Source organism: Oppia nitens, unplaced genomic scaffold (genome assembly GCF_028296485.1).
Source record: "Oppia nitens isolate AA-2021 unplaced genomic scaffold, nextdenovo-longstitch-racon4-pilon3 scaffold3_pilon_pilon_pilon, whole genome shotgun sequence".
NCBI classification, from domain to species: Eukaryota; Metazoa; Arthropoda; class Arachnida; order Sarcoptiformes; family Oppiidae; genus Oppia; species Oppia nitens.
This window is the reverse complement of record NW_026533221.1, coordinates 9536617-9564584: the sequence shown is the minus strand read 5'-3', so window position 1 is coordinate 9564584 and position 27968 is coordinate 9536617. Positions and strand designations below refer to the sequence as shown.

The 27968-nt window shown below is 32.2% G+C and overlaps 9 protein-coding genes across 10 annotated transcripts; 3 read left to right on the top strand and 6 right to left on the bottom strand.

Annotated features, from left to right (window-relative positions):
* Window positions 1-61: 61 nt before the first annotated feature.
* LOC128958838 (AP-2 complex subunit mu) lies at window positions 62-2364 on the bottom strand. The gene is made up of 5 exons (XM_054304781.1): window positions 1969-2364; window positions 1512-1893; window positions 1331-1433; window positions 586-1108; window positions 62-517 (listed from the first exon to the last, which is right to left on the bottom strand). Exons 1-5 carry the CDS (start codon window positions 2040-2042, stop codon window positions 271-273), a joined length of 1329 nt encoding a protein of 442 aa, XP_054160756.1. The 5' UTR covers window positions 2043-2364; the 3' UTR covers window positions 62-270.
* A 2188-nt stretch (window positions 2365-4552) lies between these two features.
* Window positions 4553-6614, bottom strand: LOC128957680 (uncharacterized). Of its 2 annotated transcripts, none has more exons than XM_054303483.1 (4): window positions 6549-6614; window positions 5931-6496; window positions 5547-5808; window positions 4553-5447 (listed from the first exon to the last, which is right to left on the bottom strand). In XM_054303483.1, the coding sequence occupies exons 2-4, from the start codon at window positions 6402-6404 to the stop codon at window positions 4651-4653; spliced, it is 1533 nt and encodes a 510-aa protein (XP_054159458.1). In that variant the 5' UTR covers window positions 6405-6496; window positions 6549-6614; the 3' UTR covers window positions 4553-4650. The 2 variants fall into 2 exon arrangements, with proteins under 2 accessions (XP_054159458.1, XP_054159459.1); XM_054303484.1 differs by having other exon boundaries at window positions 5931-6490.
* A 3329-nt stretch (window positions 6615-9943) lies between these two features.
* On the top strand, window positions 9944-12157 carry LOC128958227 (uncharacterized). The gene is made up of 7 exons (XM_054304042.1): window positions 9944-10007; window positions 10098-10384; window positions 10452-11152; window positions 11220-11470; window positions 11549-11684; window positions 11766-12050; window positions 12124-12157. The coding sequence occupies exons 1-7, from the start codon at window positions 9944-9946 to the stop codon at window positions 12155-12157; spliced, it is 1758 nt and encodes a 585-aa protein (XP_054160017.1).
* A 253-nt stretch (window positions 12158-12410) lies between these two features.
* On the top strand, window positions 12411-13136 carry LOC128958226 (CUB and sushi domain-containing protein 3-like). Its single transcript, XM_054304041.1, has 2 exons — window positions 12411-12615; window positions 12730-13136. Exons 1-2 carry the CDS (start codon window positions 12411-12413, stop codon window positions 13134-13136), a joined length of 612 nt encoding a protein of 203 aa, XP_054160016.1.
* A 329-nt stretch (window positions 13137-13465) lies between these two features.
* LOC128957603 (uncharacterized) lies at window positions 13466-15572 on the bottom strand. The gene is made up of 3 exons (XM_054303399.1): window positions 15187-15572; window positions 14336-15048; window positions 13466-14223 (listed from the first exon to the last, which is right to left on the bottom strand). Exons 1-3 carry the CDS (start codon window positions 15222-15224, stop codon window positions 13670-13672), a joined length of 1305 nt encoding a protein of 434 aa, XP_054159374.1. The 5' UTR covers window positions 15225-15572; the 3' UTR covers window positions 13466-13669.
* Window positions 15573-15837: 265 nt separating this feature from the next.
* On the top strand, window positions 15838-16456 carry LOC128958224 (DDT domain-containing protein DDB_G0282237-like). Its single transcript, XM_054304040.1, has 2 exons — window positions 15838-16374; window positions 16418-16456. The coding sequence occupies exons 1-2, from the start codon at window positions 15838-15840 to the stop codon at window positions 16454-16456; spliced, it is 576 nt and encodes a 191-aa protein (XP_054160015.1).
* Window positions 16457-17375: 919 nt separating this feature from the next.
* On the bottom strand, window positions 17376-18892 carry LOC128958623 (venom peptide isomerase heavy chain-like). The gene is made up of 4 exons (XM_054304514.1): window positions 18802-18892; window positions 18280-18628; window positions 17759-18179; window positions 17376-17627 (listed from the first exon to the last, which is right to left on the bottom strand). The coding sequence occupies exons 1-4, from the start codon at window positions 18857-18859 to the stop codon at window positions 17454-17456; spliced, it is 1002 nt and encodes a 333-aa protein (XP_054160489.1). The 5' UTR covers window positions 18860-18892; the 3' UTR covers window positions 17376-17453.
* Window positions 18893-19526: 634 nt separating this feature from the next.
* Window positions 19527-23360, bottom strand: LOC128958223 (uncharacterized). The gene is made up of 8 exons (XM_054304039.1): window positions 23028-23360; window positions 22798-22947; window positions 22130-22722; window positions 21754-22039; window positions 20970-21673; window positions 20652-20892; window positions 19938-20578; window positions 19527-19850 (listed from the first exon to the last, which is right to left on the bottom strand). Exons 1-8 carry the CDS (start codon window positions 23353-23355, stop codon window positions 19527-19529), a joined length of 3267 nt encoding a protein of 1088 aa, XP_054160014.1. The 5' UTR covers window positions 23356-23360.
* A 558-nt stretch (window positions 23361-23918) lies between these two features.
* LOC128957431 (uncharacterized) lies at window positions 23919-27775 on the bottom strand. The gene is made up of 8 exons (XM_054303190.1): window positions 27385-27775; window positions 27170-27316; window positions 26524-27119; window positions 26158-26443; window positions 25394-26082; window positions 25056-25296; window positions 24346-24986; window positions 23919-24260 (listed from the first exon to the last, which is right to left on the bottom strand). Exons 1-8 carry the CDS (start codon window positions 27716-27718, stop codon window positions 23934-23936), a joined length of 3261 nt encoding a protein of 1086 aa, XP_054159165.1. The 5' UTR covers window positions 27719-27775; the 3' UTR covers window positions 23919-23933.
* Between the last annotated feature and the right edge of the window lie 193 nt (window positions 27776-27968).

The following is a 27968-nucleotide window of genomic DNA, read 5'->3' as shown; positions in this document are numbered from 1 at the left end:
ATTTATTCAATTAAAAACTATATATTTAATTTATAAAATTAATAGTAAACTTTAGGATTTAATTAATTAATTAACTGTGGAATGATCTCACATTAATTTAATAATAAAAATAATAAAGTAAATTCAATAACAGTGTTATAGAGAGACAGATAGGATAACCATTTGTTTAAGTTTTAAAGATAAATAGTAGTGAAGACGTGTTTTTATTTCACTAAAGATTTCAAGCATAACCACTCACTCACTCATGGATTTCCTTCTCCGTAGTCCTGATTAGCAACGAGTCTCATAGAGACCGCTTCGACCAATATAACGAACCCATTTAATAACGTCGTGATCGTTATAATTGAGTTTCGGTTCAAACACCTTCAAGTAGCGAACCTTTAGACCGGAAGGTGCAAACGGCACCTCAAAGTTCATCGAAATAGGTGGTCGGTTCCACTTTTTCTTAGTGTCGGTCAACAAAAGTTCTATTTCAGCACTCAGTTGAGTCTCCTTCATACCTGCCATACGTTTTATTCTAAAAAATAGATAATTAATTGCGATTAGAATTACTGAAACAACAAAACAATTATCTTAAGAACTTACTTCCAGACAATGGCGTTCTCACTGGCCTTGTATTTTGCTTTTCCTTTCATACAAATCAATTGACACCCACTAGTGTTCAATGGTGTCGGTATCTTCACCTCAATTTTCTGCCCAATAAGCGACGGCTTAAAGTTAGATTTCAACACCACTTTGACTTCCATTTTGGTTCGGCCGACCTCACGAACCAACGGTATGATTCGGAACGGGAATGAGATGTCTTTAGTAATCCGATAGCGCATCAGTTCGTACTCGCCATCCGGTGGTATAAAGCTAATGGCGTGTTCCGACTCAAACTTTGACAGTTTGACACACTGGTGAAACTGACAGTCATCAATGGCAATGGACGACTTGCTAGTGGTAGTCGTCGTGGGCCGAGTCGGATCATCCAGTGCTGCTGATTGCGTTTGTTTGCCCTTTGACTCCATTGTAATCTTATCGTTGATACCAAACTTGCATTCAGGCATTCCCGACAAATACGACTTCATCACCACTTTGCCGGCCACATGAGCGGACAACACTTGACCTAAAAAATACAATAGATTTATTGGTAAATACATCTGTCAGCAAATACTTGTTGTTATTAATTATATAAACAAAAAACTAATAACAAGAGTTTGATTGGCTATAATTGATTTTTGACACAATTTGCAATCACATTATACAACAGTTTAGATAATGTGTAATTGAAAAGCAAATCATGTCTTTAATTGTTGGGTTATTAGATATGTAAAGCAAATATACAAACCTTGCGGTGACATCAAGAGATTCACGTACTCCAAGACATCGAGAAAGAGTTCATTGCGTCGATATTTAATGCCCTCTCGTCGCCAACCAATCTGTCCGGTAACCTAATCAAAGACATGATAGATATCAAATTGGCTGCTTTTGAGACCTATTACTGATAACATCAATAATAATAGACATACCTGTGATGTGATTTGCGATTGTTCCTCTTTTGTGGCCGATTTGATGCCCTGTTGTGTAATAAACGTCTTCAGTATACCGGTGTCAGTGTTCTGTGGATAACCGAAGTCGAGAATCTCATCCAACAGTTCATAGATCAGTACAAAGTTATTCTTAACGTTTTCTTCGCTAATTTTGCCGAAATAGCTTTGCATGACTTCGCACATCTTCAACAAGAACTCGAAGACCATCGATGCGTTGACATTCTGTTTGGTCACAGCGGCCAACCAGATGTTGCCGCGTTTGATATGAAAGAATGACGTTCGGGCCATATTGGTCACCGGCGACCGAACCTGTTGGCGGGCGTGAATTACATTCACCCGAAACGCGTCCACTGCATTGCGTCTATTATTCAAAAGACAAGATATCATCAGTAAGAGCTATCAGTTTATTAGATAGCAATCAAGTGGTGGTACAAACCCAATGTCGTCCCGATAGACACGGGATATGAGGACTTCTCCCTTATGATTGTAAATGAATAGACCGCCGATCATTGTCGGCGATTATGTCGTGTGGCGTAAGAGCGCCGACAATGGACTGCAAACAACAACAGACCAGACACGTGCAGCGGTGGCCACAACACGTGTCCCTAAAATAATGTCTTTCTTATTTTTAGGCCCCGAAACTGGCCGATCATATCAGTGGCCAATCAATCAATAATTCAATGATTTTTTATTTGATATTATTTTTGTTGTTGTAGTCTATTATTGAGTGCTTCACTGAGTCTATAGTACTGTATGTACTGTACTGTAGTAGTAGTGTATACACTGTATAGTACTGTATATTACTCTATGAATGAATGAATCAATAATTGTAGTGATAATTACTGGGAAACGCCTCTCTCTCTCTCAATCTCTCTCTCTCTCTCTCTCTCTCTCTCTCTCTCTCTCTCTCTCTCTCTCTCTCTCTCTCTCTCTCTCTCTCTCTCTCTCTCTTGAATCTCTCTCTATATAAATTATGTCAAACACAACTGTCCATAAAGTATGTCATACAATGTGTATTTGTTTAGTGTTAATGTGATGTCTCTTTTAAAACAAATTGTTTATTTAAGTACTCTCTCTCTCTCACAAAACATGAAAATATCAATTTTATAGTTACTCACATTGTGTTACACTAATCTCTCTCTTTATTTGCTACAAAATGCACTATTTATTATACAGTACTATAACTCCACCCATTTTACACACAAAATATATTCCCGTAATATAAATACTAAAAAATATTAAATTATTAAAAATAATAATAAATATTAAATAAAATAATAATAACTAAAAATATTAATATATTGGTTCTTGTAGCGTTTACCGGTCCTGGGAATCCCGTATAGAAATGGTAGCCCAGACGTCCCTGAGTACCCCCATAGCACTTTCATACCTGTCCGACCTCCGCAATTTGAGATATTCGACTTTAAAGTCGATTTTTTAATGGACGTTATTTATGTATATGAGACATTATTTCAATGTACTTTTTAATGCTACTAATATATCTGAAAACAAAATTTCAATACGATTTCTAGTATTCGAGATATTCGACTAAATCGAAAGTCGAAATTTTTAAATTACGTTATTTATACATATGATATATGATTTCAATGTATTTTTTAATAATAACTATCATAATAAAATCAACATTTCTATAAGTTATATAGTATTCGAGATATTCGACTATAGTCGATTTTTTTGTATATTGCATTTAATTATTATTTTTACTGTATATTATTTATTTTATTAAATGTATAAATTTATTATTGTTAATTGTGTGTAAAATTAATATACAATTTTATAATATTTTTGGCAATGCTAGACTTGAATGATAAGTTTGTTAAATCATGATAGTATTTTATAGTACTATCAACAAATAATACTTTTATCACGAACTCCTAAAAAAGTACGTATGGAAATGCTTTCTATCATTCTCAACTGGTTTATACTGCAAATAATTTTTACTCGATTTAAAGTCAAATATCTCGAATACTAAAAGTATTATTGAAATTTTGTTTTCAGATATATTAGTAGCATTAAAAAGTACATTGAAATAATGTCTCATATACATAAATAACGTCCATTAAAAAATCGACTTTAAAGTCGAATATCTCAAATTGCGGAGGTCGGACAGGTATGAAAGTGCTATGGGGGTACTCAGGGACGTCTGGGCTACCATTTCTATACGGGATTCCCAGGACCGGTAAACGCTACAAGAACCAATATATTAATATTTTTAGTTATTATTATTTTATTTAATATTTATTATTATTTTTAATAATTTAATATTTTTTAGTATTTATATTACGGGAATATATTTTGTGTGTAAAATGGGTGGAGTTATAGTACTGTATAATAAATAGTGCATTTTGTAGGCAAATAAATACAAGCATTTTAATACAATTAGTGTTATATAAACTTTATATATATTTTTTATAAATACCAATATTATAGTACTGTTGAAATCAATATTAAAAATATTTTTCAAATGTTATAAATTATGATTGATACAGGAAATTTCAATGCAATCTAATACCTGTATTTAATATAACTTATTTGTTATAACTAATTAATATTTGTAATTTTGATTTTTTTTATTACTTATAATAATAATAATAATAAAAATCTGATAAAAATTTAATAAATGATTTATTTCTACTATTACGAAAAATACTGTATTAACAATAACAAAGTTTCTAATATAATAAGTGTGAATTACATTATCCTAAATTTATAAATAAAAAATAAAACCAAACTATTTATATATTTGTACTATAAAGTCAATATTTATTTTCAAAGTTGTTTTTTAATATAATACTCATAAATTAAGTTTCAACAAAAAAAATACAGAAAAAATTGTTTAAATAAAATAAATAGTTTTAGCATTTAATAATTGTTTTTAAATGTAATAGTAGTAGAGTTATCGGTATTGCATTCAACAAATAGTTTATAACTAATAATAGTAATAATGAGAGCAAAAAAATTTAGATAATATAAATAATTCCAAACAATTTATAAAATAAATAGTTAAATGAAATAAATTAATGAATAAATATTTGGATGAAAAAAATACATTAGAAATATTTCATTAAGTATTACAACAAGAGATGTGTTGATCGGATTAACTGTTGATCTGTTTTAGTTCAATAAGTTTAGGTGTGTTTTGAGTGAGTTTAGTGGGTCGTCCAGAGGGAGGCCTATCGCGTGAAATGATATATCTTCGGACAAATGTATTGAATGGTCCGACAAAGATATATAATAAATAGAAGACACCAAATGCTATGATTATGACTATTACTAATATCAATAATATCCATAACCATAATAGAGATGCCTTTTCTTCGGGATCTTTGGGTTCGTCAGGCATTGGAATGTTAGTTGGCTCGGGTTCTGTTGGTTGCGGTTCTTCAGGTTCTGGTGGTTCAGATCCTGTTGGCTCAGCCTCTGTAATCACACTGACTGTTGATGCTGGCAGTTTAGTTGGTTTTTTAGTTGTAGTAGTAGAAGCCTCTGCACCAGAACTTGCAGTGTCTCCAGCAATGGTCGTTGCTATTGTTGTAGTGACCAATGGTTTGGGTTTTGTACAATTGAACAGATCCAAAATGGATCCGTTTGCGACTTCAGTCAAGTTATTGGATACACTTGTAGCTGATTGCCAACCGGTTTTGATTTTGTATTCGTTGTCAATGAACTCAATAATAGTGAAATCATGTTTACCACCTGATGAAGAGGTACTAGTGGTCACGAGTGCCGCTGCGTTGACAATGTTTTGTGTGACACACTTTTCGGTATCGTTGTCCCCGATGTAGGCCCAGTTCAGTTCATTGTATTCGCCATAGTTTACAAGTGATGGTTCAAAAACATGTCTTTTAAATTCCCATTTTCCCTGTTCTTCTACCAATGATTTTCGGGGTTTCTCTGAAATTATTATTATTATTATTTCAATTAAGAGTTAATAAGAGGAGTGTAAGTGATTATTAAAGTTAATAAAACGTTTTTGTTTTATCCATGACTTACCCAAATAGTAGACAAAATATCGTCCGTAATCAGTGGTCGCTTTTCCAATCGACGGTAAAGTTAATATTGAATGAATTCGGTTACTGATATCCTCTTGAGGTAACTTTACCGCCAATGACATCAAATTGAATTCATCCTCTTTCGGTATATATTTGTATATATTTGTATTGATTCTAATGGGATCTTTTATGTCGAAAATATTTAGCCTTTTATTTTCTCCAACCGGGAACCGGTAGGCATCAAACATTTCGATGGAGTCCATCTAAAGATATCAGTAATTAAATTTATTTTTGTTTATCTGTTTTTTTTTTAAAAACTAAAAATTCAACAAATGTTTGCCCAAATGGTTTTCACTTATTGTTTTAGTCTTAAGAATGAGTTTACCATTGTTTTGTTAAATCCAATGAGATATTGATAGACACCAAGCAGTTGTGTGTTCTGAGCATTTGTGAAGTCTTCTCTTTTATTGATAAAAAAGAAGTTTTTCAAATAGAAGAGCCAATTGCCTCGTAAATCGTTAGACCAGTGGCGGGTCATGTCTATGGCCTGAGAAAAGATAGCCGATTGACTGATGCCATCAACGATGTCTGATGTATCAAAAACACGCAGACAATAGTAACGCTTTCGTGAGCCAAATGGATCCTTACTTCTCGACTGTTTGTCTTCAGTTATCAGAAACAGATCGTTATTAAAATTAAATGCTTCGACAATCCTATGATTAGTCTTCAGTTCTTTGCACATCTCTTTCACTGTCTTTTGCGACTCTTCCCAATTAGACTGTCCGTCGACTAAAGCAATTGAAATGATGACAGCAAACACTGCCAATGAAGTCAAACGTTTAGAGATTGTCGACAACATTAGTAGCCGTTTATATGAGGACAAAGAAAACTGATAACTAATATCTCTTTGAGAGAACTGATTATATCCTAATCTAATAATATAATCTAAATCTTATAAAAACATTAAATGAGATCACAAATTAACCACTAAGTAAATCAATACCTTAATTGTAATCCTTATTGTAAAAACTCTATAAATACTGTAACTTTTAGTCAATAGATATTTAGGAACAATTGTTTGAATTAAATAATTAATTTATTATTGAATTCAAATTCAAAATAACTATAGAATACTTGAAAAATACGTGTTCTTCTCTCACGCGCTTTCAATAATCAATAATTTATTTTTAATTATTTATAATTTTTGTTCATTACAACATTAAATCTACATTTCTAATATTATGGATTACAGTATAATTAAAATTTTTAAAAATAATGGGAAAATATATTGGATTAATATCATTGATATTTTTTTATAAAAATATATAACCATTAATATACATTTGTGTAGATAGATATGATATGATGACTAATCAGATTGTTTTAATATAATATTATACCGTTTTATAATATAATATACAGTTTTTCTGTTTTAAACAACACTAATAAATATTTTTAATAACTAATTATAACAAAGTTATAATTAGTTATAACTTGTAGTAAACTAAAATAGTTAACATTAATTTATTAATTAAGATTAATTCAAATTACAGAATAAATTAATCAATAAAAACAATTTTTTATTTAAATAATATTTTTATAAGAGTAAGATTAGTTTTTTTTTTAAATAATATTTTTAATTGACACTTAATTATATTAAGACTTGATTGTTTCAATTATAAATATATTAATTCATTGATTTTATCATTTATTTTTGTGTTGACAGGAAATACTATTATGTTATTATTAAAGCAATTTTTCTATTATAATTATAGCAATTATCATTTAAACAATACAACGATTATTATAAATACTTTAGCAATAATACTTTTAACTATTTTTTTCTAAAACTATAAATTAGTGGTATTGTAAATTCATAACATAACTAATTGAAAATAATTTTGACATTCATTATACATTGAGATTAAAAATTGACTTTTTTTATTAGTTTTTTCTCAAAATAAAGACTATAATTTATAACAATGTTATTGTTATTATTATTTACTGTATATCCTAAATATATTTATATTATATAATTAAAGATATGATAATATATAATCATAAATACATAAACAGTATAAATATACAGTATAATAAACTTGAACTCAATTTGCATATTAAATGTGATATTTTAAAAATAGTTTTATTAAGTTTATAATTTTTATTTTGTTTCTAATTTATTGTAGCATTTAATTATTATTTCTTAATTTTATATAATTTAGCAGTGTTTAAAATTATTGTAATAAATATATTAATTTATTTTAAAAAATTATTAACAATTTTTTTTATTTGTTAATAAGGTTAAGTACAATGAAAAACTATGTATAGTGTTTAATCCGGTGATAATTTTATATTTTATTTGTTTATTACACGAGAAATTAAGAAACAAAATATTTTCTTATAAATAAGATACAAAAATATTGATTTGTGTTTAAATTTAACAGTTGTGTTATAAAAGCAACAATTGGTTTGTGATTTAATAGTCAGAAAATATTAGCAAATTTAAGAATAAATTTATGTTTTGTACTATAAATATGATTTTATAATACAATGAGAAGATTGACAACAATTACAAAACTATTTTTATTATATTTAATATGTGTTACACTTGTCGATAATGTTAAATCCATGAATGGTTTTAAAATTTATTTCATAATAGTTTATATCATAATTATTGTTATTTTTTTTATTATCATTTTATTAGATGGTAAAGAAATAGAAGAGACAGAAGATATAGAAGACGAAGAAGGACACGAAAATCTAGAGAAAGATAAAGAGAAAAAGACAACAACTTCTACTACAACAACAACAACAACAACAACAACTCCCAAACCTAAACTCAAGAAAAAACATAAAAAGGCAACGACGACAACAACAACCACCACTACCACCACAACAACTCCTAAGCCTAATAAATATTATTACAAAGAGGAACACGAGACTCCTCCTCCTCAATCACCACCACAACCATTACCCCCACCCCCACCTTCATCTACTCTTCCACCACAATCTAAGTTCACAGAAGATGATTATCCTAAAGTACCGGAGTTGCTGTCGTCTACAACTGAAAAACCATACAAAACTAAACCAAATTTCACAAAAAATAAACGATGGCGTATTATTACCGAAAGCGGTGGTTATGGACGCCGCCGACGGTAATTAAACTTTCCTATTGGTCTCAAAATTATAATAACAAAAAAAATTGTTTAGTATCTAATAATTTTTTAAAATAACTATTTTATGCAAAATTAGCTATAATGTAGTAATACTTTTACAATGATTTTTAGTTTATTAATAACTGTATATTTTTATATTTTTTGTTAAAATTCTATTAGTTAAGTATTTTTATATATTTTAAAGGATAAAAAGATATTAATTATATGTTAGAAACTATACATTAAATATAGATATTTACTTTAGTATTAATTTTAAATACTGTATAAGTTTAGTTATATTCCTCTGAATAAATATTTTAAATAATTTAACTTTCATTATACATTTTAAAATAAATAACTAATCTATAATATATAATCTATAATACTGAAATTTATTTTTTTTCTTAAAGTTGTTAATTAAAATATAAGCAAAATTAATATTAGCAAATAATTTTTATTAAGACATGTTATTTTTAAATCATGAATAAAATAAATATAAATGATACTTTTACATTTTTGTGTAAACCTTATTTTAATATTTTAATAAATAAATATTTAATTGTATTTGATACCTGTATAAAGTGTAACAGTTGATCAATGACACTGAAAATATTGATGTCATTATTTGTAATTTAAAATTTGTAAAAAAACACATTATTAAAAATATATATTTCAATGTTTATTCACATTGATTATTTTAATGTTATAAATTTTTTTTTAAAAATACCGTAAAGCTAAAATGATAGTTGCAATTAACTATTATTGCAAATATATCAGTATATATATATAATACAATATACTGTATATCAGACATCAAAAAATTTATTATAAAGTTATTAGTATATAGAGTTCTATTACAAAAAACTTCAAACAAAATTATTAAATAAAATAATATACAGTATTATTATTATTAGAAAATATTACTGTATTTCTAAATTAAATAATGATTTTTATAAAAAGTTATAAAATTTGTATAATTTTTGTCTTGAAATTGATATATTTATTTAAGCAAACAATTTGTGATTGTGGTTTGCCTGCCATTCCTTATAATGGTATGCAATTATTGACCATTTAAATTTTAATATAAATTATTTAGCAACTATTAAATTTTTCAATAACTAAAACACTATAATATTGAAACTAATAAATTTTGGTTTAACTAATAGCTCAAATAGATAGAGTACGGCATGTTTATTATGAAAGCGAGACAGTTACATACCAGTGCCAATTGGAATATCTAAAAATGGTGGGTAATTTCAGCAGACAATGTTTAAATAGCCGTTGGGTTGGATCCATACCTAAATGTGGTAAATATTATAATTAAATATTTGACATTTTTCTTAAAAATTAAATCTCTTTTGTTTGTTTTGTTTTCAAACCTACTATATCTAACGTAGTCGAGGAGCTAAACTTTGGTATTATAAGTGCCATCAATTTGGCCGATAAAAACAATCATTCATTGAAATATGAGGACGGTTGGGTAAATCGAGACCCGGTAGCTGCCTACTATGTCGACTACAAACGTGATAAATGTTTGCGGTCGACAACAATGTCTCGGCCACACTCATGGAAACTTCATTTAGCAAAAGAGAAACGCCATATAAGCTATATTGAAGTGGTTATAAAAGACACTGGCAATCGGTTCGACAATTTGGACGCTTCAAAAATTATCAAATATGCCAGAGTAGGTGTTCCTCCTGAGTGTCTCATTCATTTGGCTATTTTCTCTTAAGTATCTCATTTTTAATTAGGTTAACGAACTGCGCGAATGTGTGGCCAGTGTTGTTGATACAACCGATGCAACCAAACGTTTGGCTCTGAACTGTCTCATGGAGTTTGACGGTGACTCTAACTGGGAGGCCTGGGAACGGGATAAGACACAAGTTATTGATATTCAGTTCGATGTGAACGACATAAGTATCTGCGAAATACGATTGTACACCAACTCATTCATGCCATTCCATCGGTGCGGTTCGGCCGACATTGTTATGTACTCGACAATGGAGTTTATCAAAAGTGGCAATAAATACTCGGGAAACTCCTATTATAAATACCAATGCGATGAAGGATTCCAGTTAGAAGGTTCTGATGATGTCCGGTGCGGTCTCAACAACAACTGGTTGGACCCGTTTCCAGTGTGCAAACCGAAAGCTATGTGTCCGTATCCGCCCGATATGAACGGTGCACTGAGTGTAGGCATTAAAACCGAGCACCTGTACTCATACGACGGGAACGTTAGCGCATTGGCCGGCAGTGTTATCTACTATCAATGCGTTGGCGACAATGGCAATCATTCAATTATGATTGGCGACTCGGTTCGGTTGTGTGGCATCAATGGCAACTGGTCAGGTGTTAGTCCCGTTTGTATCCACGACAGTGAACTCAATTCCGATCATTTTAATGATATTAAACAAAGTGATCAAAATTATAAACACATGACAACTATTGAAATGTCTGTTTTTATACTGAAAAAAATCTAAAAATTCTTGATATTGTTTTTGTTATTTATTTGTCTATAGGTTTGCCAATTTGACAAAAATAGCTAACCAGACAGCCCTGGCCTGTGGTATTCCGGCGATGCCATTGTTTGCAAAGCCTACGACTGCAAAGCGGTATAGGATGTTTGGTGGACAGGCAGACTTACGTCGATGGTATGATAATGGCACTGTCCTAACCTATCAGTGTGAGTCAGCCTATCGTTGGGTGTCAGGTGATGTAGATCAGAGAACCTGTATTAATGGTAAATGGATTGGAAATGTAGGCAAATGCGGTAAATATAAATTTTTATACTATTATATGATTATTATTTTTATTATTTGTTTTTATTTACAATCATATACTGTATAAGCTGTCAATTGGGGAAACAAAGTTAAACTTGATGTCATCTATGTGTACGATCTGGACAATAAAGGACAGTGGACTAACCAGCATCTGGTGATGTCTACTAACTCGACATCAGCATGGGATGAACATTTTGCCTATAGGTATGCTGTTTAATAAAAAGTTAAAATATTAGAAAAATTACATATATTTTTTAATTACTGTAAATTATATTAATTTAAAAGGCGAGACCCGGATAAGGGAGAGTGCGCTACCTTTACGGTGGACAGTAAGCATCGGTGGAGTTTGCGGTTAAACGAGACGACTTTTATCACCTATTTTGTAGTGATGTTGCATCCGGGCGGCTTTTTTGGTGCCAAACGCAAGATTAGTGACCCGAAAATATTGGCTAAAAGTCCGGTGACGGCATCGGTCGAGCGGACTGATTGTGTGCTGACATCGGTCTGGGATTACACCCATTCCAAGATCGGTACATTCTTTTTCTTTACGTGCGATATGAAAGAGCCAAAGTATCGGTCCAAGAAAACCGCCCGAAAAGTAGATCTATTTATTGATCCAAAAAAGTTTGATACAAACTATAAGACCACAAACATATCGTTGTGTTCGTTGGCCGTAATGGTGTCCAAAGACGATTGCGGAACACCAGACGTTCCGTTGCACAGTACTGTCCAACCAAACGGCAAGGATTGGATCTATACTTGCGATGCAGGTTTAGATAATCAAAATTACTAATTGAGTGATAATAACAGTAATAGTATGGCTTTTTTTTATTAGGTTACAAATTGGTTGGACCTACAAAAGTAACATGCGGTAGAAATGGACGTTGGTCAGATGACTTTCCCAGTTGCGAAAAAGTGGAATTATGTCCAATGGATAAACCATCTAAACCTAACTTCCTATACATGCAAACCCGTTGGGATAATGTAGTCCAAAAGGACCAAAAACTTGTGGCCATTATCGACAGTCTTATCAATCATTCGTGTATTGCGACCTCTAAGAAATTATTGGTCGGTTCTCAGTTGAGAATTTGTACTTCTAGTGGACAATGGAGTGGAACCGAACCCTATTGTTTAGGTAGGTCTACTCTGATAAACTTATGCTGAAATATAAACACACACACACACACACAGACACACACACACACAAACACACATTAGATTAATTGATAATTTGATGTATTTGTATTAGATCCACAAGAATTACCCAAACCATTGGCAACTAAATCAAGTTCAACATTAAGTATATTCATGAGTATAATAAGTACTATTGTGGTCATTGCACTGGTAGCCGCACTTCTGTATTATGTGTTAAAAATGGGTTATTTGAGACAGGTGTCGATACCCAAACTAACAATTCCTAAAATCAATATACAGAGACCCAGTACTATTAGACGACAGACTGAATCACCTGGTTATGGAAATGAGGGAACTGTTGCTGAAAATAATTCACATTTATCTGACTCTTCAACAGCACCACAACAACACCAACAACAACAACAGCCCTTACCTAAGCAAAGATTAACCAAAATCAACGAACATTTGCCAGTATTTTCAAAGGGAACAGAATTTCTTGTTGAAGCCGAAGATGAAGATTGATTAGAAATTTTTTGTTTTATTTTTTGTTTAGTTTCTATGAATTATATTTTTTATTTAAAATAAATAGTTATCTAAATAAATATTTTTTCATTTATTACAATTTGTAATTAAATTCAATGATCACTGGGATTGAGCATCAATTTATTGTATTCAATAGATTGAAATGAGAGGTGAAAGGGTTGGCTTAAACAACATTTATAAATAATTTAAAAATAAAATATCAAATAAAAATACATTTAATTTTATCAAATAAATAGTGGGAAAACATTTTAATTGTACAAATAGTTAAAATAAATATCATCTCTTTGAATTGTTATAAAAATATATAAATACATAAATACACAAAATAATAATAAATACATTTATCGTAAAGAAAAAATAATTGATAAAAATTTAGAAATTAATAAATAGCTAAATAATTGCTATTAAATTGAAAACAAAATAAAATAAAATTATAAATAATTAAAAGTTAATTAAAAACAAATAAATAATAAAATAGAGAAAAGAATCGGTAAAAATATTTCGGATTTTGCCTAAAAATCAGATAAAAAGGGTTCGGGTTGTGGTTGTTGAGAGATAGGCGGCATCGGTGGCCAGGTTTCGGGAGTTTCATTGATGCCTGTGTCAGTTGGTAGTGACTGTTTCTCAATGTTGTTGTTTTCTGGCGTCAATTGCACATCACTTGTTGGTCGCGGTTTATGTGATGGCGTCCGCTTCGGTGGTGGTGGTCTTGGTTTTGGTGGAAATTCTTTTTTTGGATCACGTGGTGGATCAGCCCAGCGCTGAGGTTTTTGTGGTTTAGTTTCAGGTTTTTTGGATGGAGGTCTAGGCTTCCTTTTCTTTGCTTCCTGCCATCCTGGTACATCCGGATCTTTGGGAATTCCTTTAGGCTTCCAACCTGGTGTGCCCGGCTTAGGTAACACAATTGGCGGTTCCATAGGTTCCTCGGGTTTCTTGGGTTCTTTGGGTATCTTCGGTGCCTTGGGTTCCATAGCTTTACTTTTAGCGTCGCCACTCTTTTGCTCTTTTTCTCGTACAGGCACTCCTGTGTCTGTACTTAAGTAACCTTTCGCTTCAGTTAAGAATTCTGTGACACAAACCAATCAAAACAAATGAATAGTCAAATAAAACATTTAATAACTTTTAAATCACATTTTCTCTCTCTCTCTCTCTCTCTATTTGTTTAATTATAAACGTACGGTCAATCTCCTTAACGGGAATAGCAAAGTATGTGTTAATACTGTCGATGAGCTGCTGATAGAAGTAGAGTCCAATCATTTTTCTTTTGTCCACATGAATGAGCGGTCCGCCGATGTCATCGATGGCAAATGCAGCCGTGTGTTGTATGTATTGGGTTTTATCGGCGATTAGCGGATACTTTTTGCCAATTTTGGTGATATCTTCGCCAGTACGATTCGGCCAACTTATGATACCAGCGTTGACGGTCGTGTAATCCCAGGCGTGACCGGCGACCACCACTTTATCGGAAGCTTTAAAGTCATAGTCTTTGCCACCCATTTCTATTGGTTCTACCTTTGCATCTCTATGTAGTGGTTGTAAAATTGCCAAATCTCTCTTTTCGTCTCTGTAGTCAACTTTGCATTTGTAAGAAACTATGCGCTGATTAAGTGGATCTCCAACTCCCACTTCAACGGAATCTGAGTTACCGACAGCTCGACAAGTGGTTAACACTCTTTTACCATCTAAGACGACTCCAGAACTGGTTGAATATATGCGACTAATGTCCGGTCTACCAGTTTTCTCGACATAAACCCGAACAGAGACCACCGATTTCAGCGCTCTCTCACAGACTTGTTGTATTGTTTTATCGTCAGCCAAATAGGCGCAGCGTTTCTGGTGCTGACACCAATGGGCGGCGCCTACAAGTGGTATGGCCACCACTAATGGTTGTCTATATCGATGGTGTCCACAAAGAAAGAAACATTCAAACAATCATTTGATAGGACAACAACAACAAAACAAGAGATCTCGCTTTAGTGTAATCAGTGATCACATCATTTACTCATAACTTAAAATAACAGAAACAGACCTGAAATGGATGACCAGTGCAGACAAAAAACGGCTCATAACTGATCAATCGATCGACAGTTGTTGAGGTCAGCAATCAAATCACTCAACAAATTAACAGAATTATGTAAAAACTGAAAAATTACAAAAACACTACAGAAGTTATAGATTAACAATAAAATTCTGATAATTTAAGTGACAATAATCGGCAAATAAGTGGTCAAAAAATGTGAGACAAAGACAGAAGATTTTTTTTTGCGAAACAGAAGAACTAATTTTATTATTCAAACGGTTTGTAAAGAATTCTGTTTCCAATTCAATGAATTTGAATTCAAATTTTCAATTCAGTGACAGTTTTTTTATTTCATGCATTAAACGCATTACAACTCAATTGTTAGCTTTAATTCTCATTGATTTCAAATTGAAATTTTCAATACAGAGTTATAAAAAAACCTGATTTTTCTCTAATTTAGTCTAAATAATCTAACAATTACTTAATATAGATTCGCGTGATTAGTAAATACAAACTAAAGATTTGAATTAATTTTCAATAAATCAATAATTGATTAATTATTTGTTGACTTTTATTACCGTTTAATTTGATATTTAAAGATAACGTATCTAACAAATGTTGACATCAGTTAAAATGATTTTTATAATGTTGTGGACAGTTATGATTGAATTGAGTACATCGGCGCCCGTTATCACTGACGAAACAGTAGGAACAGATACCTATACCACTCAGATAATTGTCTACGTAATGGGTGCTATTGTTGTGCTATTGACACTCATATTCATAGGTCTAGCCATTTATCTGTGCTGTCGATGCAAAAAGCAGTCACAAACGCAAAAAAAGTCACAAAAAACAATGACAATGCAAAATAAGCCAATGACTGCACCGGTAGAGCATACGACCGATAAGCCGACGACGGGTGGCAAACATTACTATAGCTCTTACAGAACTAAAGTCGAAAAATACATTCAAAAAAATAGAGGTAAACAAACACAACAAGAAGTCAATGAACTAAAACAGAAGAGCCAACAAATACCAATTGTTAACCAAGTGATCAATAAGGATGACAAACAAGACATGAAAAAGACAAATCAAAATGAGAAGGAAAAGACAGATCAAAAAGAGAAGGAAAAGACAGATCAAAAAGAGAAGGAAAAGACAGATCAAAAAGAGAAGGAAAAGACAGATAAGAAAAAAGTGGCGGACATTAAAAATGTCGTCAAAAAATCGCCGAAGAAAGACAAAGGCTATAATAAAAAGTCACAGAAGAAAACAGTAGTTCAACAGGTTATGGATGAAACAGATGAGTCGGCATCTGATGTGCCCGTAAAAGATGGTGACAAGAAAAAGAAGGCTAAGACTAAAATGATGCCAAAGATTAAAGCCAAAGTCAAACCACCGAAACAAAAGCCACAGAAGATAGAAGTGAACGATCAAAGTGTCAATCAATCGGAATCCGACAACAAGGATAAGACAGTAATAAAGACAAAACAAATGAAACAACAAAACGAATCGAAGTGTGAAGACAATGAAGACTCCATCAGACCATTTGATACCACTTATGATATAAATCAAAGAGTAAACAAATTGATATCCGATGACTAATATAAACATAATATCATAATAATACTAATAATTTCATTAAAAATGTTTTCTAATAAAAAGGCATTCAATAATATAAATTTACTGTAATGTATAGTTAGAATATGTCATCAAATTATACAAATTAATTAGTATTGTAATTAAAATTTATTATTTTTTCTGTTATTTTTTTTATCTCTGTCTCTTAATACAATTTCAATTGTTTCAAAATAAAATTCAAAGTTTTACTATTATTTTTGTTGTTTGTATTATTTAGTTTTACTATTAGTTTTACAATTTTTAGTATAAAAATACTAATTAATACCTTTAGAATAACTTTGAAATGTAAATAATAAATACATTAAATTATTAATAAATATAGTATAAGTGTTTTAATATATAAACATATTCAATACTTACCATTTTTCTAACAAATTTTATGTATTTGTTGTTATTTTTTTTTATTTATATGGCAATTCATTTTGAAATTAACAAACCAATTATTAATATGTGGCAAATGTTTGTTTGAAATATTGTATTATAATTGAATTATAATAAATTTTAATAATTGGCAGATTAGTGTTGCAATAAAAAAAATACAAAATGATGTAAAATTAGTGATTTATTAGCAAAAGTTTTTATTAATTCACATAATTATAATTGAAAGTCATTACAAGTGTGACAACCATTTTTCATTATACTGTATGCTCTTTAGTTTTCTCTATAATCCAATCGATATAATGAGAAACTTTGGTGTAAACGCCGGGCATATCTTTCACAGCGCACGGGTAGCCAAAAGATACAACACCAATAATTTGGATGCGGTTTTCATTAGGATTTAATTGAACTAATGGTCCTCCAGAGTCACCCTTTTATACAAAAAAAAAAAATTATCATCAAAACTATATCTTTTGTAATTAATTATATTGTCAAACAATTTTATAAATTGGTTGTAAAAAACTAAATAGTTTAATCACATATTTGCAAAACAATGACATACCATACACGAGTCCTGACCTCCCTTTCCTCCGGCACACAGTTTTTTCTCATTAATCTCCACATATTTCTTGTAATTGCGGGCACACTTTTTGTGATTATAGATGGGAACGTCCAGCTTTTGAAGGTTGTCCGACTGCGATGCAGTGGCACCGGTCTGACCAAAACCGGACAGTGTGGCCGTACCGTTGGCCTCAAACTCTTTCTCTGGCATACAAACACTGTTTACCTCATACTGATGGTTGTCATTAGTCTTGAATGTTATCTTTTCATTGACTCTAATCACTGCAATATCGTTGGCCTGTGTTTTGCGATTCCATTCTTCGTGAAGAGTAAACTTCTGGACCGAATAGTTGGGTGTATTCGGATCTTTCATTATATTTGATCCCATTTTTATGATCAAATGTTTTTCTTTTCCTTTTAGACTTGAATATTGTGGATAATATTAATTATTAATTTTTTTTTAAAAATGAGTATTTATAGTTAAAACAATGCCTAGCAATGGTTATGACAAAAATACCGTACACATCAAGACAGTGAGCGGCCGTCAATATCCACTGGTCGCTGATGACGGCACCGCCGCAAAAGTGTTCAATCTTTTTCTTCTTCGGTATATAAATCTGAATGGACACCTGCCACGGAAACTCGAATGGCTCGGCATCAACACCGCCGACAATACGACCCATACCTTTGGCGCCGACCAACTTCTTGCGTGCCTTTGCGTCCACATCTGTCCGACGCAAACCGCACGTATCGTTTTCGCCGTCACCGCCAGCTTTGCTTCCGTCTTTACCACCGGTTGTTACCTTTTCCGATGCTTCAGTGGTAGTCGATTCGTTGCCTTCCTCGCCATCGCCATCACCGTCGGCCAAACCTATTAATAAATGAATGCAAACAAATACAACATTACTTGCAATTTGCAATTTAATTGATATCAACCATATTATAATAATAATACAGTTGTTATAATTAATTATAAATAACATTTAATAAAATAATAATTGAATGATATGTAATCTAAAATAAATAATTATTTAACAAATTTACTTATTGTAATTATTAATAATAATGTTAATACAAGTATCCAGAGTTTAGATTTAATCATTATTATTTGATAATCTATTTTAATATTTATATAATCAATATAATATTAAACTATTTATATTAAATACACTATTTTTTAATTATAAATAATATTTTTTAAAAAGCCATGTTTATTAGAAATAGTTACTATAATTAATTTTGCACATAAGGTTATGTTTAGTAATTATACAATTTAATTAATTTTTGAAATAAATTAAATTATTTATTTATAATTATATGATATATACATTATAGTATAACAACAAATATATACCTATTAAATCAATATATGAATATGAATTAATAATACCTAAATTTAATTTTAACATGTACTTCTTATTAATAAAAAATATTATATACTGTATTTGAATGCAATGTTATTATATTTTTTTATGTTTAAAAAGTTTTTAATATAAAAAACTTTACTACGATTAATTAAACTAAATAATTGTAAAATCACACATTTTTAAACATAACTAAATTAATTTAGATTTAATTAATTTTTAGTTTAATATATTGATTGATATAAACCGATATATTATCTAAATTGATTTTTAAAAAAATATTGCATACAATTAAATTTACGAATATTTTATTAAAATAACAATTATATTAAATAAATTTACATAAAAAAAGATATATAAACAGTAGAATATATTTATTAATATTAAAATAAAAATAACTGGAAATTAATCGACACTTTTAGTTGACGTTTGTGTCGTTATGTTGGTGTTGTTGTCATCAGATTTTGTTGCTAAACTATCATTACTTTTATCACCGATTGATTGATTGGATGATTTGGGTTTCACCGTTGTTGACGATGACGATGATTGTAATGATATCGATGACTGGTATTGCATAACAGCAATAACCAAAACTATTATCAATAAAATGATCAGTAAAATGATAAAAACGACAATTCTTGCCGATAGTCCAGACGATGACTGATCAGCTGATGAAAAAGACTCATTTTTAGCGACACATTTGAAAAAGTCTTTAAAATTTATGTCCGACTAAATTAAAAATATATATAAATATTTGTTTGTTTAAAAACTTTTTTACTGTATATATACAATACAATAGATCAATCTTATACAGACCACAATACTAGTAGACAAGTCGTCCCCACTGTTGATCTTCAAAACCATGTGTTCGGTTTCATCCCATTTAAGTGCCACTAAATACAGATCCCCATCCAATGCAAACAAACCCATAATATTCTTGTAATAATAACGTTTATAATCAGTTTTCATTGATTGAAATTCCTGCGAAAAAGGCATTAAATGTTCAAACGGTGCGGGATATCCTCCCAATTGTATTAGATTTTTCGATATATTCAACAAATTATAGTCTTTCTTGTCGTAGATGACAACCAATGGATTAGTTTGTTTGCCGGGCGGATACAGATCAGCATTGGATAGCATTCGGTCTTTATATTGTTTCCAACTCATCGATCGCTGAAGATATCCGACTCCTAGTATAGAATCGCTGGTGATATTGATGTCGAGATATTGTTTGTCAATTGTGTCGAACGGATACTTGACGTGATAGAGTTCCGCTTCATTGTCGGGTATCAGAGCCGTCAACTGATTTCTTATAGAGTAATACATACGATATAAAGTTCTGAGAGTTTGGTTATTAAATAATGATAAGTCTCTCCATTTGGGTCGACCAACAATTACTGTCCGAAATTGATTACCAAAATTTAGATAAGAATAACCTATTACCCGATGTTTTGTATCTATAGATGATCACAAGTAGTTTATAATTATATAATCATAAAAATTTCTAACTAAACATTTAGAAGGCTTTACCGAAATGATCGTTCAATAGGTTTGTCACATATCTGTCGTAAACAAATTTTTTTCGCAATTTGTTGTACCGATAAAATCGTTGACCACTCTGAAAGTACACCTGTTCTCCGGCATTGAAAACACTTTGGAAAACTAATGAATTAGCAGTACATCCGTGTCTAACATGATTTTCATCTGATACCAGTGTATAGCTCTGATTGAATGGACATTCATAGAGACTTTGCAGAGAATGAGTGTGATTCTGGTTTATATAAAAATATTATTTCTTATTATTTTATATTATTAATACTTAGTTGTCCACAAATAAGATATACAAACCGTTAGCATATCTTTTTGCAGAATCTTTTTCAGAGACAACATATTTTCACGAGTTGTGCGCCGAGTGCTGAATATCCACGACTGGTTCGTGTAATACATGCCATACTCGGTATGCTTTTCCTCGCCATTTCCCAGACCTAACTTTACCGACACATGTATTGCAGTCCTATTGAATACGAAGTCGGCTTCATTCATGATATGATGGGGCTGTTTGCTGATCTCGGCATCGATTAGTTGCAGTTCCTCGGGTTTGTTCGGTTCGCGCACTGTTACCATTGCCTGTATGCCAAACCATTGCCGATAGCCATAACTACTGTTGCGGTCGAGTACAGTAATTGAATGCATTTTTGTTACGTGTGGTATCTCCAGAATCTTAAATAGAATATAATCACAAATACTGCGCGTTTCCTGATAGACATCCCGGAGCTCTAGCGAACCGACCCAATATTTGTTGAGCATTATTCTCAAACCTGCCGGTGTGTACTCAAACGGTAACGATTCCATGCGCTGCTGTTGTTTTTGGTGATTATCTGATACTTTATCAGAAAATTTGTAGCCATAAATACAGGCGCGATAATTATCAGGCATTAAATAGAGTCGACACCTAACTGATAACAATGCCTTGTTGTTACCGCAAGTGGACAGTGACACCGGGTTTATCGTAAAATATTTGAATGCAAAGCCCATTACGGGTCGTGTAATGTCTGAAAATTAGAAAACGATATTATTTTAAATATTTAAAATAAAAGAAAACTCATTAAAAATATATAAATTATTTTAAAACCGATATTTTCTTCGTGAAGAAGTCGTGCAATGTCTGAGTCAAATACAATACTGCTAAGCGTCAGCACTGGTAGCGGATTGCCTCTGGGGTTTGTAAATCGTTTGTCGTATCGGCGCCAGAAACGACCGTTATTTTGCAGATACAGATCGTCACCCATTGTGAACACCGATTGCGATCTCTGGTCGGCACAGAACTCGTTGGGAGAAAAGTTGTTAACATAAACCATATCGTATGAATCACAACCAAACAGACTGTGTAACGATTGATTGGTACCAAAGAGTTCGCCCTTCAAGAAATAAAAGTACACCAAACCATCAGTAAGTTTGAAATTTTGTGATAAAAATTTATTATAAAAAACAATTAAATCGATACTCACTGAATACCAAACAGTCAGCTCCGGTGATACATCAATAATACTTAATAGCGATCGAAGTGTACAGTTTTGCGGACACGCAAACGTCAGATTCAGATAGCGAAACACGTGATACACTTGACTTTTCGGTATATAATATCGGCGACCGGACAGCCAGTTATTGGTGGCCGTATTGTTGAGATCTTCGTCATACACTTTGCAAAACTTATAGCCCAACATATGAACGCTTGACTGTTGGCTACTGTTTTTCGTATCAGTCGTAAACATCATAAAAGTGATTTTATCCTCATATAATGGCCGAAATATTGTGGCATTGTTTAGGTCGCTGTCAGTTACATTATCTGCCGGTGCTGTCGTTGATGAGACGCTGCTGTTTGACCCTATACTACTGTCATCGCTAGCATTGATGGTTACAATTTGCGGGTAATGATGCAAGCGAAATGACGTACCCGATAGTATACCCGGTTTCGACAGTGGACTGTCCGGATGCTGATACCGAAGCTCGCAGTACTGTTCATTACGTAAGCGTAGGCCAATAACTTGGATTTCTTCGATACGCGAGTTGTTATACTTGCGGGCAATGGATATGATTTTGCCTATTATATCAATAACACCATAAAATTACAAAAGTGGGGGTGAAATGGGATGGTATATAATTAAAAATACTGTACCGCTTTTAGTCTCATACCCGTAGATACAGGCATAGAAAATACGTGAGTCGTCGTACACTTGGGCGCACTCGTTAAGGTAGTCCTCGATCACTTCGCCGCACTGTCTGCTAGCAAATTGATAGGTAAAGCCAAACACCGGTAACGACAGGTCTGTTCGCAGTTTAGAGAAAAAAAATTGTATTTTCAATATTATTTTTATTAATATTTTCATTAATTATTATAATACTGACTAAAGTACTGTTTTAGGTATTGTCTCATACGATGATCGTTAACAAAATTAGATCTAATATATGGCAACATTTCGAGACCACTGTCCCGATCGACACAATCCGTGAGCTTCAAAAAATCGTCGGCTAATTGAAAGATCAAATCGTTTCCCAAATTGAATACCGATATGAACCGGTCGTTGTGACATATTTTGTTAACTAACGGTTCATCTGAGCCGCCAGTACTGGTATAGTCGGTGCCGTCCGAATAGATATATTGTATGCTAATACCGAAAATGATAACTAAAACCAATGACAAGTATTTGATGACAACATTCATTTGTCTAAACATTTTGTTATTATTAATAAAATGATATGATTTTTTTTACAAATTTGAATGCTTTTGAATAAATAATTTGAATTAAAATTTCTATTATAAGTTACGCGCGTTTAAAAAGTACGGTACGTGTTAAACAAATAGAGTAATTGTATGAAATGAAAAATAAATAACAAAGTATTTATTGAAAAAAGTTAGATTAATATACAGTAATAAATGCTTAATTAATTTTAATGTTTAATTTAACTAGAAATATATTTTATATTATGTATAAAACACTCATATAATTTAATTGAATATTAATTTATTGAATATTATACTGTATATATACACACTAATATTTTATAATATTTGAGACAATAAAAAATTATTTAATAGTATTAAGTAGCAAAATAAAATTCAAATATCTATTATATTTTAAATTGAATACAAAAATTATAATTAGTATATTGTTAAATAAGTATTAGATAAGTATAAACAAAATAAAAATACATGTATAATACAAATAGTATGAGATACAGGTAACGTATTAATAATAAAACAAATATTTTTTAAAAATTAATGCACATTTTTAGTGATTATAACATTCAATATTATTGTTGTTGTGTCTGATTTTCATTGGATTTTGGCACTGAATTGTCGGCACTATTATCTGTGACCGATTCCGTCGACTTAGACTTTGAGACAGATTTTTCTTCGCCAACACTTTTATCGCTGACAGACTGTTCGGTGACGGTTTTGGCCGATCCGGACGGAGTCGGGCAGGGTATGACTGCGACCATTACCATTAGGATTATCACAATTAGTACCAAAACGGCTAACAACAAGATTTTTCCCGAACCCTGCGATGACTTTGAATTAGTTGACGACGACTCTTCTCTTGGGATACACTGAAAAAAGTCGTCAAACTTGGTGTCAGACTTAAGAAAGAGATAGAGAAAGATATAAAGTTTAGGTTTAGATGTTATGTTATGTTATGTAAAGTTAAGAGAGAAGAATACTAACCACAACACTGGTGGACAAGTCGTCACCAGTGCTGATCTTTAGCACTCTGTACACAGTATCACCCGTTTTAAGTGCCACTAAATACAGGTCGCCATCCAATGCAAACAAACCCATAATATTTTTGAAGTCATTGCGTTTGTAATCAGTTTTAAACGATTGAAATTCTTGTGAAAACGGCATAAAGTGTACAAACGGTGCGGGATATCCTCCCAATTGTATTAGATTTTTCGACACATTTAACAAATTGTACTCTTTCTTATCATATATGACTACAAATGGATTAGTTTGTTTGCCGGGCGGATACAGATCAGCATTGGATAGCATTCGGTCTTTATATTGTTTCCAACTCATCGATCGCTGAAGATATCCGATTCCTAGTATGGAATCGCTGGTGATATTGATGTCGAGATATTGTTTGTCGATTGTGTCGAACGGATACTTGACGTAATAGAGTTCCGCTTCGTTGTCGGGTATCAGTGCCGACATTTGACCCTTAATTGTATAATACATACGATATAGACTAACGAGTGTTAGATTTTTATACATCGATATGTCTCTCCATTTGGGTCGACCCACGATAACTGTCCGAAATTGATTACCAAAATTTAAATAAGAATAACCTATTATCCTATGTTTAGTATCTGTTGAAAATTAAATTATAATTTTATATTAAATGTTATTTTGACTCTTATTTTTAGTACAATCATTACCAAAGTGATCGTTCAATACGTTTGTCGCATATCTGTCGTAAACAAAAGTTTTCCGCAATTTGTTGTACCGATAAAAGCGTCGACCGCTCTGAAAGTACACCTGTTCACCGGCATTGAAGACACCGATAAAACTGTTATTACCTGTCGGACATCCACCTACCACTTGTCTGGATTCTGTTATCAGTGTATAGCTTTGATTGAATGGACATTCATGAAAACGTTGTAACGAATGGCTATGATTCTGGAACAGGGAGTAGTATTAGTGTAAATGAAAACAGTTAGTTTTTTTTTGAAGGAAATGGGGTTTAGGTATAGTTGTAGTTTAATGTTTTGATTACAATTAGCATATTTTTCTGTAAGATCCTCTCAATTTGTAGCATATTATCACTGGTTTTACGCCGAGTGCTGAATATCCACGACTGGTTCGTATAGTACATGCCGTACTCGGTATGCGTTTCTTCACCATTGCCCAAACCTAACTTTACCGACACATGAATGGCTGTCCTGTTGTACACAAACTCGGCTTCATTCATGATATGATGGGGCTGTTTGTTGATCTCGGCATCGATCAGTTCAAGTGCTTCGGGTTTGTTCGGTTCGCGCACTGTTACCATAGCTTGAATGCCAAACCATTGCCGATAGCCATAACTACTGTTACGATTGCGTACAGTAATTGAATGCATTTTTGTTACGTGTGGTATTTCCAGAATCTTAAATAGGATATAATCACAAATACTGCGCGTTTCCTGATAGACATCCCGGAGCTCTAGCGAACCGACCCAATATTTGTTGAGTATTTTTCTCAAACCTGCCGCTGTGTACTCAAACGGTAGTGATTCCATTTTGGTATTTGTATTTTGTCCGTTTTGGCCAATCTTGTAGCCATAAATACAGGCGCGATAGTGATCGGGCATCAGATAGAGTCGACACCTAACAGATTTCCATGTATTCTTGTCACACGACGACAATGACAACGGGTTTATCGTAAAGTATTTGAATGTAAAACCCATTACCGGTTGAGTGATATCTGTAAACAAAATTATAATAATAAAATAAATATTAAATAAATTAAAATCAAATAAAAAAAACGTTTTTATTTTACCGAAGCCTTCATCGTTGATGACTTGTGTCGTATCAGAATCAAAGACAATACCGCTGAGCGTCAGTACCGGCTTTGGACTACCTCTGGGATTAGTAAATCGTTTGCCATACGAGCGCCAGAAACGGCCGTTATTTTGCATATACAGATCGTCACCCATTGTGAACACAGATTGAGAGCGTTGTTCGGCACAGAAATCGTTGGGAGAAAAGTTGTTAACATAGACCACATCGTATGAATCACAACCAAACAGACTGTAAAACGATTGATTGGTACCAAAGAGTTCGCCCTTCAAGAAATAAAAGTACACCAAACCATCAATCAGTGGATCAATTATTTAGTAATCTTTTTATGTTTAGATATACTCACCGACCACCACATCTTCAGCTCTTTGGACACTTCGATGACACTCAGTGGAGATCTGAGCGTACAGTTTTGCGGACAGGCAAATGTAATATTCAAATAACGAAACACATAGTAGATCTGACTTTTTGGCAGATGATACCTATAACCGGACAGCCAATTATTGTTGGAGGTGTCGGTTAGATTATCGTCGTACACTTTGCAGAATTGGTAGCCCAACAGATTGACAGTTGCATTGCGTGTAATGTTTATCGGTTCCGATGTGAATACCATATAAGTGATTTTGTCTTCATAGAGTGGCATATAGTTGTCGCTTAGGGTTTCATTACTACCCGTTGTTGTGTTTGATTCACTGCCATCGGTCTCATTGAACGATACATCAACGGTCGTGTTATCGACAGTTTGGTTAAGTTTTATAATACGCGACGGATAGTGTGGCAATCGAAAGGACGTACCGGACAGTACACCCTCTTTGGATAGTATGTTCTCTTCGTGTTTGTATCGTAGGGCACAGTATTTTTCGGTCCTCTCCAGTAGTTTCGGTGTCAGGATGTGCTCAATGTATGATTGGTTGTATTTTCGTGATATGTGTGTGATTTTGCCTATAATTAATAATTAGTTATATATGGTATAAAAAGAAATGTTGAAATACCGGTATTATTTTCGTGACCATAGATACAGGTATAGTAGGCCTGAGAGTTGTCGTAGATTTGACTGCACTCATTGTCAATTGAGTCCAGTTCGCCGCACTCGCGGCTCATAAACTGGTAGGTAAAACCAAATATTGGCTCCGATACGTCTATTGATGGGATAGATATTTATTAATTAGTTTACTCCTCTATCACTAAACTATCAAAAAATACTCACTGAAATGTTTTGCCAATTGGTCTCTCATACGATAATCGTTGATAAATTTAGACCTGAGAAACGGTAGTCTTTCCAGACCAATGTCCCGATCGATACTGTCTTTAAGTTTGATAAACCCCTCCAGTGTCTGAAAGATCAGATCATTACCCAAATTGAATAACGATATAAACCGTTCGTTGCTATTCAGACACATTTTAAAGGTATCGTATTTACTATCACCAGCGCCGGTATCATCATCGGCAACAGTGTTATTACTGGCCATAACACAGATAAGGATCAACACTACCACCAACACAGTCCTCAAAGTCAATGATAATAAGTTTTTGACAATCATTTAAATGCAAATAAAATCAATATATTTAATGAAATAACAGTTAATAAAATAGAATAAATGAACGAAAAATTTTGAAAAATCATTTACAGTATTAATAAAAAAATTCTGTAAATTGTGATATTAATAACACGCGCGTCACGCGCGACAAACATTGTAAACCAAATAAAAAAATAAATATTTTCAATAATAAAAATATGATATATTTAATATATCGTTACTATTAAATTTGAAAAATATATGATTTTAATTA